This window comes from Notamacropus eugenii, chromosome 1 (assembly GCF_028372415.1).
Source record: "Notamacropus eugenii isolate mMacEug1 chromosome 1, mMacEug1.pri_v2, whole genome shotgun sequence".
Taxonomy (NCBI): domain Eukaryota; kingdom Metazoa; phylum Chordata; class Mammalia; order Diprotodontia; family Macropodidae; genus Notamacropus; species Notamacropus eugenii.
This window is the reverse complement of record NC_092872.1, coordinates 219,828,562-219,845,927: the sequence shown is the minus strand read 5'-3', so window position 1 is coordinate 219,845,927 and position 17,366 is coordinate 219,828,562. Positions and strand designations below refer to the sequence as shown.

The 17,366-nt window shown below is 39.3% G+C and overlaps 1 protein-coding gene across 7 annotated transcripts in view; it reads right to left on the bottom strand.

The window, feature by feature from the left end:
- FRMPD2 (FERM and PDZ domain containing 2) overlaps positions 1-17,366 on the bottom strand; it is a 306,604-nt gene that overhangs the window by 236,523 nt on the left and 52,715 nt on the right. For all 7 annotated transcript variants that reach the window (XR_011971421.1, XR_011971422.1, XM_072627697.1 and 4 more), the window contains exons 11-14: positions 15,483-15,633; positions 14,611-14,749; positions 11,376-11,528; positions 1,326-1,511 (exon numbers count right to left, since the gene is read on the bottom strand). Coding sequence is in view for 5 of the 7 variants with exons in the window: in XM_072627697.1 (XP_072483798.1) it covers positions 1,326-1,511; positions 11,376-11,528; positions 14,611-14,749; positions 15,483-15,633 (629 nt within the window). In the remaining 2 variants the exon portion in view is untranslated. The remainder of the gene's footprint in view (positions 1-1,325; positions 1,512-11,375; positions 11,529-14,610; positions 14,750-15,482; positions 15,634-17,366) is intronic.

The window sequence follows — 17,366 nt, the reverse complement described above, 5'->3', positions numbered from 1 at the left end:
AAACAAGCAGAGATAGGGAGCAGTAAATGCATTAGCAAGCAGACTAAGCAAGTTTGGTAAAGTGGAAAGAATACCGACCTTAAAAAAAAATTTTTTAAGTAATTCTAACCTTAATGTCTAGTATAATGTAGTTCCTTGCAGAACAGTACTATGTCACTTTTGCTTTTGTATACTTAACACTGAGCAAAATTTCAGACACATGTACAGTGTTTAATGAATGTTTATTGTTGTTTATTGAAAAGGCTGGGTTTGAATCTTAACACTACACTTACTAGCTGTGAAACCCATAAGCTCTCTAAGTCACAGTTTCCCCATCCATGAAATAGGAACAATGATGATAGTAATCTATTTCGCAATATTGTTGTAAGGCTCAAAGTATATAAATATGATAACTTGTATTTCTATATCAAACTTTAAAGTTTCAGAGCATACTACACATTGGTAAATGATGGTTATAATTAGAGCAACTCAAACCTTGTCTGCGCCACTGGGGCACAGCACATTTCATTTGAGCTTTACTAATTCTAGGAGATAGGTACTGTAGGTATTATTTATTATTGCCATTTTACAGATATGACAACTGAGGCTCAGAGAAATTCATAAGATTCTAGATTTGGAGCTAAACAGGACCTTTATTTTACAAAAGAACACACTGAGGGGCATCAAATAACTTGTCCCTGGTCACGCAGCTCAGAATTGTATAATTATTTTCATCTGTGTCTTCCTAACACCAAGCCCAACACACTATTCACTATACCATACTGCCATCAATTACGATTAAAGAAAAAAGAAGAGGAGGAAAAACAGGAGAAGAAGCCGGAAAAAAGAGGAGAAACAATGCAGAACAGGAGGAGGAAGAAGGAAAAGACAGTCTCAGCAACTAATTGTAGTCCTCCAGAAAGGAAGATAGACTAAATACATATTTGAATAAGTCACATTCCATAAGTGTTGATAAAAAAAAAAAACTTTCTTGAGAAATCCCATGAAAACTGAAATACTAAAGTGATGTGGTGCCCTTTAATACCAATGGGCATATAAAAGGACAGAAAGAAGCAGTGTGAAAAATAGTAGAACAGTTCTGAATACCCAGTCTAGACTATCTGCCCACCAGTGTCAACACTGATGGATTCCCAGAGTTAAGAGAGCTTTACCTCTAAGGAAACCCTAATCCTCCAGACATTAAAATGACAGCATTTCCCAGAGTATATAATATAGAAGAATGGCACACACTCTCTTCAAGGTTATGTTTTCCATTCTTTCTATGGAATAGCAGGCAACAGGAGGGGGAAAAAAGAAAATGACTGTAGCTCCTGAATTGGACTGACCTGGGTGGAAATTTTTCCTATTTCTTGCCATTGGAAACGTAAACTTGCAATTCTATTATTGTTTTTTACTTCATATACAATTATGCCTTTGGCACAAATCCCCAAGTTCATCTCTGCCTCTGGCACTTTCTTCTCTTGAAAGACTTCGTAGAAGAACACACCATATTCTGGAAGCTTCTGAGTCAGCTAAGGAAATAGAAATGGCTGGTTTAGAAGCACACAATTAAAGCAATCAATGGATATTTACTTAGTTCCTATTGTATTCAGTTCCATACTACACTGGGGATAGAAGGTGGGGTAAGGAATTCAAAGATATAGAAAACAAACCCCTTCTTTTATCTTTAGATAAGAATAAGCATGAATGCATCTTGTCATATTTTTAATCTTTGTCTCTCTATGCACTCCTCTCGATCTACCTACAAAAATGTGTGGGTCTTCCCAATTCTCAAATAAAAACTCTTCCCTTTCTGTCTATATTTTCTAACTACTGTCTCATCCAACTTCACCATGCTCTGACCAAACCACTTGAAAACAGTCTACAGCTGATATAGCTACTTCCTCACTCTCTTCTCAAGCCTGTGCCAGTTGCCTTCTGTTCTCACCACTGTTGTATAACTACTCCCTGCAGAGTGATCAATGCACTCCTAATCATTGAAGTCAGTCATCTTTTCCCAAATCCTTATCTTTTCCAATCCTTATCCTTCCTGACTAGTATTCTGACCTGACAATAGATCATCCTGTCCTTGTAGAAAGTCTCCCCTCGTGTCTTCAGAGATACTCGATTCTCCTCCAACCTCTCTAAATGATCCTTCTCTTTTTTTTTCTACACTGGCTCCTCTTCCTCTTTTCATATCCTTAAGATAAATGGACCTCAGGGTTCTTTGGCCTTCCTCTCCTCTCTCTACACATTTTTTCCATGGGCAATCTTGTCATACATATTCCATTGCTTTAACCATTACTTCTAAGCAAATGACTTCCAGATCTTTATTTCTAGACCTGATCTCAAGAACCGCATCTTTAGTTTCCTGCAAAACACCTCCATCTTTACATGTTGAGCTCAACATGTCCAAAACTGAGCCTACTGCCCTCCTTCAGTCTTTTCCCCCTTTTGATTTCATTATTTCTGTTAGTGTAACCAGCATTCAAAAGTGCTTTGCAAACCCTAAAGCACTATGTAAATGCTAGTTATTATGATCATGGAACAGGCATTTCTTAAGCACCTGCCATATGCCAGGCACATTTACAAATATCTCACTTGATCCTTACAACAACCCTGGTGAGTGCCATTATAATCCCATTTTTACAGTTGAGGAAATGGGGCAGACAGAGGTTAACTTGTCCAGGGTTACATTATTGGCAAGTATCCAAGGCCAATTTGAACTCATTAGTCTGCTCAAAACTTTTTAATGGCTCTTGATTGCTTATCAAGTAAAGGCCCAACTTTCTAGACTGGTACTGAAGGCCTTCTGGCACAAGGTATTGTGCCATATCTGTTTCTAAATCATATTGTTCCTGTCCATGTACACTCTTCTTAATAAACTAGAGTTCAAGTGTACTTTATACATGCCTTCCACTTTCCTAGTTTTATGACTGTACTTAGAGAATTTCCATCTCCAAGGCTTGCTAAATTCCTACTTATCCTTTAAAGTCCAAGTCAAATTATCATCTAAGCACCAGATTTTAGATAGGGCATTGATAAGTTAAAAGGAGTTTAAAAGAGAGTAACCATGATGGTGAAGAAACTGGTCATATGGCTCAGTTGAGGTATCTGAGGAACCTAAAGAAGAGAAAACTGAGAGCACTGGGGAAAGTGGCATTGGACATGACAACTGTCTCCAAATATAAGAAGGTGAAGAGTAGAGAGCACAGGGCAAGCCTAGGAGGGATGCATAGAACCTTCAAAGAAGCAAAATTTAGGCTTTAAGTTATGAAAAATATTCTGCCGATTAGAGCTATTCCCAACTAAAAAGGCATTCTTCCCTCACTGGGGACATTCAAGCAAAATCCAGAAGACTACTTCTGGGGTAATTTTTTGAGAGAATTCTTCTTCATGCATGAGGTGAACTGTAAGAGTCATTTCCAAATTCTTTTGAATATGCATCACTATCAGTAAGAAAATAACTGAAAACAAACTTCCAATATAAGTATATTTACTAATTTCTAAATTACACACATACAATATTATGTACGCTAACCATTTATAAAACACACAAAATAGACATTTAAAGGATAAGATAAAGATGAAATAATATTTGATCCTAGAAGTCATTAGGGAACCACTGGTATTTATTGAGTTGGAAAGTGATATGATGATATTTGCATTTTAGAGAAAATCACTTTGGCAGTTGTGTGGAAGAGGAATTGGAGAGAAGAGAAACATAGCAGTGAGTCCAACTAGGAGGCCACTGCAATAGTTCAGGCATGATAGAATGAAAAACTGGGGTAGTGTCTGGGTAAACAGACAGGAGACCATTATGAGAGATATCGTGATGGTGGAAATGACAAGATTTGGCAACTGGTTAGAGATGTGAGGTAGATGTGAGATGAGACTGAGGTTGTGAACTTGTGTATGTGGAATAATAGTGGCACCCTTGATACTAACAGGGAAGTTTGGGGAAAGAATATATTGAGGGGGGTGAAAATAATACAAGAAGATTCATAACAACACAATCCATCTGTGGCTGTTCATCTGGTACAACTCATTCTATCTTACCCAAAGTGAAAAGGGAAGTGGTGGGTGTGGCAGGAAAAGGCACAGCCCTTACTTGCTCCTGATTGCTTGCCTCTGAGTGAAGGGCTCTCCCGATACAGACATAAATGAGGTGATTAAGGAACAGGAAGTAGGTATACTGGGGAGAAGGGAATTGGAGGGGAGCTCTTAATGACTCACGTGCAGCTGCTACTATGATCATTTAGATTATAATTGCATAGAGAGGCCATCATTTATCCCAGAAGGAAGAGGTTGGGGCCTTCACAAAAGGAAGGGCTGGAATGGAGAAGTGTTGGTTTAATGTTATTGTACTGGACACAAGTCCCGCACAGTTGGTTATGACTGTCAGAAGAAAAATGACACCTATCTTTCCATTCTCTAATTAGTTGATTATATTCCCCTTTAGGTCAGGCTATAGCTTCCACTTTAGAGACCACTGAATTAGAGGGCCTCAGAAGGCCCTTCCAGTACTGAAATCTTGTCTGATCTCCTCTGTGGAGACTTCATGATGGTTCCATTTCGTATTGACTCTTCCTATCTTTGGTCTCACATGGAATCTTATTCATACCTCTCATATACTTGTGTATTATTTTTTCTATTCCTTTTGTGTTCATGTCATCACTCCTTATTACAATCTCTTTATCATACTATAAGCTTCATGGGCAACAGGAACCTCAGGCCATATCTCTTTAAAGATCATCTGGCTTAGTGTTCACAAAGTGCTGCACATCTGCATATTCATTTACATTCTGACTTTACATGTAACTGGTGATTTCTCCAACTCCTGAATGATTTCTGGGAATCAGACTCAGAGTGGGAAGAGTGAATTGGTGGGTTAGGGAGCCCCACATGGTAAAGGCTGAGATATCATAGGACAAAGTAATGGGGGTCTGGAAGCCAGCTTAGGGAGGTCTATGATGATGCAGGCTGAGCTCAAGGGGACAGAGGCAGAGGGTATATCAAAATAACCAGTCTTCTCAACTCTGAAATTCTGTGATTACGTGATTCTACGAATCATTAAGGAGTTCAAACACTGGGTGAGCAAATACAGTATACAAAAGAAAAAAAAAAGACCAAAGGCAAGAGGCATATCCAGAATCTGCAAATGTCCTGAGCAGCAGGAGCAAAAGGCTCCAGAACAATGGAGAATTAAAGATTAAACTTAAGGTCAACAACAACCAGATACCAAGCAGGTCAAAGGAACTACATTAAAGCTGAGCTGATTAAAGAGTTTGTGCAATTTGCAGCACTCAATGAGCTGAACATACCTTGAAGCCAGGACACAGCAGTTTAATCCTACCCTAATTCCCTCCCCACTATTTCTTCAGCTATGATCGTGTTGGACAGCTCCTATATGTATTGCCACTGGGGGGCTGGGAGATAGGGGATTGTACTAAGGAGGTAAACACATCTATAAGGGCATTTTTGTCTGCTTTACTCTTAATCCATCTTGCCTCCTTCTTCCCATTTATTAAGGGAAAATGAAGCTTAAAATGTAGTAGAACAATAAAATAAGCTAAATATTTATATTTTAAATGCTCTGATGGTCTCTTTGAGATAAGGTAAACCTCGGAATGTTGTAAGAGTTTTCTTCTTCCTTGCAAATTGTGCAGGTCAAATTTCCATAGCAACCAACTCCAAGGGATTATCCAAATTCTTTAGCTATATGGGAATATTATTATAGAAACATGAAATGTTTATGTTGGAAGAGACACTAGAGGTCATCTAGTCCAACTCCCCAGTTTTCCAGATGAAGAAGCCAGGAAGGTGAGGTAACTGCCTCACTCGCCAGTAGCAGAAGTGGGACCAAGATCTGAACTTCCAACATCCCTCTAGGACATTTTTCACTAAACCACAGTACAATGCTGTCATATTAAATATCATTGATAATAATGGGGTGATTAACTAGTCTTTTGTCATTTTTGTTGTTAAATAGAGATTTTCATTCTATCATAATAGAATCTGAACTATGGGAAGATATGCACCTCACTCTCATTCTTCCATTCTTTACTTAGTATTCCTTATGTGTGGAATTCCCTCCTTTCTCCTCTTCACCTATTAAAGCCTGATCCATTCTTTAAAGCTTAACTCAGAAGACACTTCTCTTGGAAATCTTCCTTGAAGATGTCTCTGGTCATTGAAAAGACCACTGTAGCCTTCTCACCTTGGAAGACTCTTCCACCCCTGTGGTCCCATCCACCATATCTATTCCTTCAATCCTCTCCTGCTCCACTCCTAATTCTTCAGATTTTTCTTCCGTGCTAGATAGAGTTTTCTCCTCAGCCTTACCACACACGCATACTTCTTAGCTCCCTTTTATGTGCTGTCCTGCCCCATTAGAATATAAGCTCCTCAAGGGCAGGGAACCTTCCTTTTTGCTTGCATTTTTATTTCCAGTTTATAGCATGCTTCCTGGTATATAGTAAGTGCTTAATACATGCTTATTGTTTCTATTGTAATTAAACCTTCACCCTTGGATTTCACATTATACAGATCTTATGATATTACGTATTACAGTTATCGACAATGGCATCTTATCCCTCCACTAGACTATAAGTTTTGTGAGGACAGGGACTGCATTTTATTGAAATTTTGCATCTCCCCTCTCATGCTTAGAACAATGCTTTGTACACAGAGGGTATCTAATAAATGTTGTTGCTATGGTTCTGTTTTTCTATAGACTGAGAAATAAAAATTCAATTTAATTTATCACACCTTTATTAAGCTATGTACAGAGCATGAGCCTAGGCACTAAGGGAGCTCCAGCAATTAAATAAGGATTTTAAGCAAGCAAGGGGAGCCGGTGAAGCGCTTTTTTGGCAGGGGGAGGATTTAATCTGGCAGTGGTATAAAGGGTAGACTAGAAGGGGTGGGACACAAACTAATTCCCTTTTTCTCCTTGGATTTGCCTTGTGTGGTGTGGTTGTCATTTCATCTAGCATTTATTCCACTCAATCAAGTCTCCTATCAGCGTGAGATAATGAACTGGCTCAATTAGACACCCGATGAAGTGAGATGAAAACATAGCACTGGAGAACAGTTCTCTTTTAAGAGAGCATCACATGACAACAGTTTAAAGGTCTAAAAAAATAGTCCGAAGAAATGGTAGCCATAAGAAGCTGTGATTAAATAACCATTTGACAAGAGTGTTAGTGTTCGAGCAAAAGAAAGCAGAGCTACAACATTTGATTCTCTTGACAGGTAGCATATCATAGTGGAGGCAAGTGACTCCAATCTGACTCAGACACTCATTAACTGTGGGACCATAGGCAAGTAACTTAATCTCTCAAAGTCCCATTCCTCATTGCTAACATGAGGGTAATGATAATGGAAGTACTTGCTTTGCCAAGGGCATAGAGGACTAAAAAAATAATGCCAGTAAAGCATTTGTGAGACACAAGAGACACTCAGGTGGGAGTGGTGGTGATGATGATGAAGATAATCATAATAGCTATAATTTGTGTGGTACCCACCATGTGCCAGGCACTGTGTTAAGCACTTGACAATTAGCATCTCATTTGACCCTCACAGCAACCCTGGGAGGTAAGTGCATTGTTACCCCTATTTTACAGATGAAGAAACGGAGGCGAATAGAGGCTGAAATGACTTGCCCATGGTCACACAGCCAGTGTCTAAGGCTGAATTTGATCTCAGGTCTTAGCCTAGCACTCTGGTCCTGGCTACAGTCAGGAAAATCTGAGTTAGAATCCTCCTTCTGCATTCCCAACTCTCAGAACTTTACCACCAAGACTCAGCTGCCTTCTTCTTCTCTCAGACTCAGTTTCCTCATTTATAAAATTGGATTTAGAATATGACCATACAAGCGTGTGAGAAGCAAATGAGATAATCTATGTAAAGCACTTTATAAGCCTTAGAGCACTATGTAAAGCACCGTATAAATGTGTATTGTCATTATTACTAATATCAGCTCAGAGGTCTCTATGACTTTGTTACCCACCAGAGGGAGGAAGTATATTCCCTGGATGTTGCAGCCCTGGGACAAACTTCTGGTCTCCCCACAGTGGTTATATCTCTCCAGCTGAGTATAAAAATTATTGTTCTTGCTGTTCATCTTTCATTCTTGAAGAAGACCAATGACATCAGGAGGATGATGTCTTGATTTGAAAGTAGACTGGATTTAAGTGAGGCAGGGCTGTGCAAAGTCATCAGCCTCACTTTCTTCTCCAGAGTTGTTGGAATCCAGCAGCAAGACATAGGTCAAGATATCCTGGTGATGACCCAGGATGCAATGGGAGACCTTGGTCTTTTTAGGCTAGGTCTTTCCCAGGTCTTAGTTTGTCTGAGACAATGCCCATTCAGTAAAGCTAAAGGCTAAGGAAGAATTGAGGCAAGAGATGGCCTAGTTTGCCTTCGTAGATGAATCAGTCTGGGAGGGGAAGATCCTCAGAGCTTTTAGCCAGAACAGAAACAATTGCTATTTACATTCCAAATATAGAAATATGCATATCCTCATAGATTGCCTAAGTACAGCAAATTGAGATAACTTTTCTTCCATCTCAGGTCTGCTTCATTTGTCCAGTTCCAAACTATTAGAATTTGAATCTCAGATCTCATATCTTGATATGAGGCCCTCCAGTTCTGAAAAAGTGCGTACATCCTCTGAGATGAGGTTTTGCTTTGGGGTTTACTCGTTGGAAGAAGGTTCATGTGTGAGATGAGACTCTGGGTAGCCATTAAGGAGCCCCTCAGCTTTGAAAACCCAGAGGTTGGCGTTTCTCTCTCTGGTAACTATGTACGTATGTAATGATCAGACAGTTGGATCTGTCTGTTGACCTGTGATGTGTGTGTGTGTGTAAATATATATGTATATATATATATTATATGTATATATTATATATATATATATACATATATATATTGCTTATAGCCAGACAGTTAGAAGTCCTGTCTGTTGATCTTTATCTCTCTGCTTGTATTTTCTCTGTTGGTGAATGCAATTAAAGTAGATTGTTGACCCATCAAAAGTTACCCTCTTTTAGAAAAGCAGATCCAAGAACCTATGCTAACAGGTCATTCTGGGTACATCAAGGTGCTTGCTGTTACACCTCTGACTCTCCACACTGAGAGAGATGCAATCAGCACCACAGATGCTGCTGAATCTTAGCCCCGACTAAGCCTAGAGGGACAAAGCCTAACAATGATTGCAAATGATCAATGAAGATTTCAAAGCTACCCAGACTCATTAAGAGCAACTAGAAGAACATCTCTGTGCTGCTAATATTCCAGGGAGTGGAGCAACCAGAAGGGTTCTCAATTTCCTACCAAACCAGCTCACAAGGACTACCGGGGCACTACCTGAATGAGCAGAATTGTCATGGAAGGCAACACCGTATGGACAATAATCCCTGAGTCCTAACTGAATGAAGTGAGCAGAGGCTTTGTGAAAGGAAGCGTTTCATTCAGATCTCCTGTCTTTCCCTGTACAACTCTCTGACTTACAAGGAGACTTGCATTTTAGTCCCAATTCTGTCACAAATCATCTAAGGCAAATCGCTTAACCACTCTCCATCTCAGTTTTCTCATCTGTATAATGAACCAACTTAGGTGAACTCTATGATTCTTTCTAGCTCTGTCATTCTATGATCTTGGGTATTCAATTAGCAGATCCCTAAAATGTGTCCATTTGCCCCTAAATACAATGGGCATGACTCGGGGGAGTAGGGAAAGAGTATAACCATAGATGAAGACAAAAGGAAATCAAAAAAGTACCCTGTCTTTCAATAGCCAATATATTTTTAAAAAAATAAAGTTCATAACCTGGGACTAATACAAAGTTGCATGAAAATTTAATGGTAGCTCACATTTATAAAAAGCTTTAAAGATTATTTACAAAAAAGCCCCCACCACTTTGTTGTTTGATCCTCACAACAACCTAATGAGGTTGACATTAATATCACCATTTTACAGATGAAAATACTGGGGCTCAATAAGACTTTGACTCTCCCAAAGTCAATTAATACACATCATTAAATGACTTCCTTGCCTAAGGTATTAGGGATACAAAGACAGAAGTGGAATAGCCCCTGCCCTTGAGAAACTTCTATTTCCATCAAGTCACACTGTAGTAACTACTTGGGGCATATTTGAACCTACACCTTACTAATGCCAAGTCCAAGGAGCTATCCACTACTTCTGTCATGCTACCTCTCAGTTCTGATCAGTGTTTTTGATGAAAGAATTAAAAAATAAGAAACAAAATCATTTTTACAATTTAGCTTATGATTAAGATTCCCTTGACCATCATTTCTTTTATGCCTGAAGTGTTCAAATATTTCATAAGACTAGTATAAAACCACCCAATGTGATGGCACCATACCTAGAAATCCACGTAGATTCCAATGACATGTGCATCAGTAATTGAAGCTTTTGTCTTATCTGCCTTGATTATCACTGCACTTTCCATTCCCAATAAACCATGCACCAGATTGCTAAAACAACTTAAATCTCAGCATGTAGAGAGGGTGCCAACTATTCCTGACACTGGCTATGCATAAAAACTGAATCTGAAATGGGTTGGATTTCTGCTCACACTTTCTAAAGGAAATTATTTCATTTTAAAGCCACATTAGGCTTACCACACATGAACGTTAAGTGACTAGCTAACTAAAAATAAAGACCAGACATGAAAATTATCTCAGAAAGTTCAATTTTCTTAAGAATGTATCTTTAAATAAAAGACTTTAAACTGAAACAAGAAAACACAGTCTTAAACATTCCTCTCAACCTTGGGTACAATCTATTCACATGGACAAATAAATCATTTGTGGCCATTTTTGCTTACTAAGGTTTCAACACAGAGTAAAATCAAGCTATGAAAACAACATAAAATATTCATTGACTTCATTTGCCTTTCCTATACTAAAAAAAATGTTGAGAAGAGAAAGCAGAGCATAATGGATAGAGAGTAGGACTAGGGTTGGGGGGGAGGGGGGGAGGAAAAGAGGGTCAAATGACTTTTTTTTCCTTGACTGCTTTAGATTCATAAAGCAATACACTCACAGGATGGGAGATGGAAGAGAACTTGGAAATCATTTCATCCAATCCATTCCTAAACAAAAATTTCCTCTCCAACCCAATTCTTGTCTTGAAAAGCTCCAGAGAGAAGAAAACTGCTATCTCCATGACCCCCAAAAAACCTGCAACCCAGGCCACCTTTTTTTAATCTGACAAAAAGAGGAATAAGTCTAGCTTATGGAAGAATACCCTAGCTCTTATAAAGATAGATAGAATTATAGCTGTGAAATACATGAACTCTTAGGAAGAAAGACACTGCCATAGATAAAAGAAATATCTATTCTCTAGGGACTGAAAACCCATACCTTTAAGAATTCCAGTTCAACTTCTTCTCCAGAGAGGGGACCATGGCAACGGTGCATTTTTGAGATCTCCAATTGCACACAGGATGGTGTCATTCTCTCGATCATACTTGCTGGAATATAGTCTTCAACCAAAAAATAATGTTTCCCCTGTGCCTATGGGCAATCAAATATGGAGGGAAAGGCTAATGATCAAAATGTGTTATAGAAGCCTGAACAGAGTAAAAATAACACATTGGTTGAAAAGTCCCCTATCCCATTCAACAGGACATCCTTAACCTAGCCCCAAGCCACTTTTCTGAGGAATGTAAATAAAAGTATATACATGGATAGATGTTAGGGTTCAGACTAAGCCAAGCAAAATGGTTAGTGAGCAAATACGGGGGGACTAGCAAAGAACACAGAGAGCAACAGGGCTTCCTCCTCTATGGGGCAGCTAGGTAGAGTAGTGGATAAGAATATTGGCTGGGAGTCAAGGAGATCCGAGTTCAAAATTCAGCTTCAGATGCTTACTAGCTGTGTTACTCTGGGCAAGTCACAAAAACCTCTGTCTCATTTTCTTTAACAGTAACATAGGGATAATAACACCGCTTATTTGCAGGATTGTTGTAAGAATCAAACAGCACAGAGTTTGCTAAGGAGAGCAGAGAAGAGGGAAGGTCTGAATCTGCAATTCCGTAGCAAGAACAAATTCCTGGGAAAGAGATCCTAACAGTGCAAGTTCACAAAATTTCTGTCATTGATAATATTAGGGTCACCTGGGATGCTGAGGAGCAAAGTGATTTGTCCAGAGTTACAAATCTAGTACATGTCAGAGGTAGTGCTTATACCTGAGATTTTCTGACTCAAAGCTCTATCCAGTAAGCCATGCTGCCTCTAGCCTTATACGTAATAAGGGAAGCTAGGTGGCCCAGTGGATACATCAAGAAGATTCATCTTCCTGAGTTCAAATCTGGCCTCAGATACTTACTAATTATGTGGCCCTGGGCAAGTCATTTAACCCTGTTTGCCTTAGCTTCCTCATCTGTAAAATGAGCTGGAGAAGAAAATGGCAAACCATTCCAGTATCTCTGCCAAGAAAACCCCAACAGGGTCACAAAGAGACAGATACAAGTGAAAAAAAAACCTATTCAACAACAAATAAATGCTTCTTGAACAAATGAATGTATGAATGAATGAATGAATGAATGAATGAATGAATGAATGAATGAATGAATGAATATGAACAATTGAGTTCCTAGGGAGAATATTTGAAGCAGGCGAATCCTAGACTGATATTTAGAGGAGGTTGCAAACCCACGAAGGTCCAACTTCTGTTTCAATAGCTCATTCTTATTCTAATGGTTTCCATGAAGGCACTGATGTGGTGGGCCTGCAGCCAGCCCATCTGTGCTGTGATCAGAAGAGCTGCTCTAACTAAGCCACAAACACTGGAATGGCGCCACACTTGAAAAGGAGAAAAATAATAATAGTAATTGCTCACATTTCTATTGCATTTGAGAGCTTACAAACCACTTTTTTCTCCCATAACAGTCTAGTGAGGTAGGTGATGTTTTGTTATGGGTTTTTATGGACTGGGTAGGTTATAGAAAGCTAGGTGTGGAAATACCCTTCACCAAATCAAATCAACAACTCTTAGGTCATTTATAGTCAGTAAATTTATGAAATGCATTATGTGCTCTAGGCACTGTGCTAAATGATAAGGATTCAAAGAAAAGCAAAATGACAGTCCTTGCTCTCAGTGAATTCATGGTCTAATGGAGGAGACCATATGTAAACAATTATATGCAAATAAGATAGGTAGATAAATAGATAGACAGACAGATGGACAGACAGACAGACAGGTAGAGAGATATTTGTTTATATATATAATACATGTATATATATTTCATTTTGTTTCATATATATTATATATATTTCAATTTGTTTTATGCATACATATATTTTACATGTATGTATATCAACAAATTGAAAGAGGGAAGGCACTCGTGTTAGAGGAGACTGGAAAAAGCTTCTTAGCACAATGCCTGGCACATACTAGGTACTTAATAAATGTTGATTGATTGATTGTTGAAGACAGTACTTCAGCTGGGACTTTAGCTGGGATTTGTGGGAAGCCAGGAGATGAGAACAAAGGAAAAGGTCTCCAAGAGCCTAAGTGACTCGTAGGTGTCTGAGCCATAATTCAAATGCAGCTGTCCCCACTGCAAGTCCAGCACTCTTTGCATTAAACCCTTCTGCCTCTTCAAAACTCTGGCACACCAGGGCTCAGCAGGAGCTCCCATTCAGTTGCTAACCTGCATCCCAATGACCACTGTTAAATGTGAAATGGCCAAGAGTTCCTGTCATTTGCTTTTCTGTGGTCTGTCTCCCCAGCCCCAGGGCTATCGTAAACAAATAGCATCAAAGGAATCTTCCAGAGAGCTCTAACTTTAGATTGTGCTCCAGTTGTACAGACACAGGTAGGGCTGACCTAACTGCACCAGTCATTTGGGAGAGGCTGGATAGGAATTCGCTTAGCGCTTAGTTTACAGTAATGTCACTGGTGTTCCACCTGTCTCATGATGGAAATCACTGAAAAATAAAGAACACATGGGTGGGCTGCAATGTGCTTTGGTCCAGGGAGGACCTACCTGGAGGAGGTCACAGATCTATCAAAGCACAGGTGGGTGATACATTGGAAAGAGCTCTGGATTTAGAACAAGAAAACCTGAGTTCAAATCCAGGCTCCACAGCTTTCCACCTGTGTGACCTCAGCCAAGTCACATCCTCTCCCTGTATCTCAGTTTCTTTGTCTGTAAAATTAAAAGGGGGGTCTTGATTAAGGGTTCTTAGTCTTTTTGTGTGTTGTGAACCCCTTTGGCAGTATAATAGAACCTATGGACCCTCTCTAAGATATTGTTTTTAAATAGATAAATAAAATGCATAGGATAACAAAGGAAATCAAATACTTTAGAATATATTTATCAAAACATTCTTAATAACTTCATAGATCCCAACTTAATAACACCTGGACAAGATCATCTTTAAAGTTCCTTCAAGTCTAAATCTATGATCTCAGGTAGAATCTCTATCATAGACTGTCATGTCATAGATACAGAGCTTCAGAGTCAGGTTTTTCTAGTTTTAGTAACCCACTCCACCACCCAGAGCATCCAGGTCAGGATTACATAGTCAGGAACACTCAGAAATGCTTGCAAAATGAATGCATGAATAAACATAATATTATCAGCCATGCCTCTGGACTATAGTTCCCAAATTCCACTTGTAAGGCTAATGCACCAAGCCGCAATAACATCTCATCATTGCAATAGATACGTTCCTCCAGAATGTCTTTCCGGAGCTGGAGATAAAACTGATGTCTCGTAAGACTGTGCCTAGAAAAACAGAGAGAGAAGGGCAAATAAAATTATCAGATACCAATGGGAAGCAGAAAAAGGAAGATGCAAAAGCTGACCTATGAGGGTAAGATTGTAGTCATTTAGGAAACTCCATCTGAGGAAATTCCCCCTATCAGTACAAGTTGGCACCATCTCTGCCACTTACAGTCTTAAATAGAGTTATTTAGAATACTAAAAAGGGAAGTGATTCACCCAGGATTACGTAGCAAGTATGTGTCCAAAATGAGATTTGAACTCAGATCTTTCTCGCTCTAAAGCCAATTCTCTGTCCACTATACCATGGCTGGCATAAGACAGCAAATTTAATAGAACCCATCTCTTCAGTCTATAAAAGGTGAAGGTTGTGAAAGAATGCATAATTAAAGTCTATAAACCTAACTCATTTTAACAAACATTTACTTTAATAATGTTTTGGACCTATGATCTCCATGCAAATACTCTCTCCAGGGCTGAAGAAAGAAATCTCTTCCACCTCTGAAATGTACCTCAACTCCTTCTGTTGATCTTTTCAGAATGCTCCCCTTCCTTCAGGTCTCCAGTCAGGCACCACTCCCTCTGGGGAGCATTTCCTGATTTCCCCAATGACTAATGCTGTGCCCCATGTCAAATTTCTTTGAATCATACTTAACTGTGTGCGCAGGTACTCATGATTTAGCTTAAAGCAAGCATCTACAACAAAAGAGATGAGCAAAAAGAGCATGGCACTCACTGGATAAGGTGAAAGTGGCTGACAAAGAATTTTATTCTGAGAAAAAGTGTGAAGTTAACGATGGTGGTTTTCTTCTTGGATCTGTCATTCCAGCCTTCTGGGGCCACTTCATACAACTTGGTTTCATCATTCAAGAAAAAGAACTCTTTACCTGAAATGGAAACACTCAATGGTTTGAGGCAGTTAAATGGCATAGTGAATGGAGTTTGGGACTCTCAAGCAAGAGGACCTGAATTCAAATCCTCTCTCAAACATTTACTAGCTGTGTGACCCTGGGCAAAGTGCCTGCTTCTCTCAGTCTCAAACCATCATCTGTAAAATAATAGCACTTACTACACAGGGTTGTTGGGAAGATCAAAAGACAGAATAGAAGTCAAAGGACCTGTACATTTTTAAGTGCCATATAAATGTTAACTATTATTACTGTCTGAACAGACATCAGAATGAATACATTCTACCACTCAACTTATATATATAAATCTCTAGGAAGACAGCCCCCCATCAATGTATGGCCCTGTCCAGTTCTCTATGTTAGGATTTAACATCTATATAGGGTAATCTATAGTTCTAAGAAAAAAGAAGGAAGGAAGGAAGGAAGGAAGGAAGGAAGGAAGGAAGGAAGGAAGGAAGGAAGGAAGGAAGGGAGGAAGGAAGGAAGGAAAGAAAGGATTTATTAAGCACATCTTGTATGTTAGGCATACAGGCAGCTATGTGGCACAGTAAATAGAGCACTGGACTTGGAATTAAAAAGACTCATCTTCCTGAGTTCAACTCTGGCCTCACACATCTACAAGTTATGTGACCCTGGGCAAGTCATTTAACCCTGTTTGCCTCAGTTTCCTTCTCTATAAAATGAGCTGGAGAAGGCAATGGCAAGTCACTCCAGTATCTTTGCCAAAAACAAAACCCAAAAGGGGTCATAAAGAGTTAGACACAATTGAAAAACAACTGAATAACATGTGCCAGGCACTGTGCTAAGCATTTTACAAATATTACCTCACTTGAGACAGTATTTGTAAAGAGAGATGTGGATCAAGAGAAAATAGGCCAGGGAAGAGTAACATAATTGTTTTTTGAAATTGTATCTCTGTCTAGCTCCCAAAACCAGCTTTAGGCTTAATATAAATGTAGAAAGACAGGACTTCTATGTTAGGCAGAGGTAGACAAAAGAAGATCAGTGTTGTTTCTCGTAGCAGTGATTAATAAAAAAAGAAAGAATTCCTTAATAATTTGGAAAATTCAAAAATAGAAACAGCTGCTTTAGGAGACAGTGAGTACTGTAGGTATTCAAAGATGATCTCTTATCTGAGAATTTTTACAGAGGTTTAATGCATCAGATTTGAGAATGGACCAGATGGCCTTGAAGGTCCCTTGCAGTGCTAAGATTCTATAACTCTATGAAAGGAAAATGATGAGGGAGGGAATTAGAAAGTAATATCAAACTTGTAGCTGTTTGTCCATTCGTGGACAGCTGGGAGGAAAATAGAGTAGATTTAGAAAAGGCAAGCTAAAAATGCTCTTTATAGAGTTCATGCCAAGATGACTATCTAACGTGAGGTAGGCTGCCCAGCTCCTTACACCCACTCTAGCAAAAACCTGAAGATCACAACAGATGGAATGACATCAAGGAATTCAGTGAGAAACTCTTCCAACCTAGACTGGCACAAAATGTTTGCTGCTCCTCACCCCACCCCCCAGCAAAGCTAGCCCCAATACAGATTAACCTCCCAGTGTAAACAGAGATGGCCAAGGACACATGTAGCCTTCAATGCTCTGTGGTCAGAGACATCCAGAGTTCCGGGTTGGCCTGAGAGTCCCAGTCAGAAAGTGTCAGTGTGATCAGAAAGTCACAGGGTAAGAATCTTGTAAACTCCAAGGAGTGGC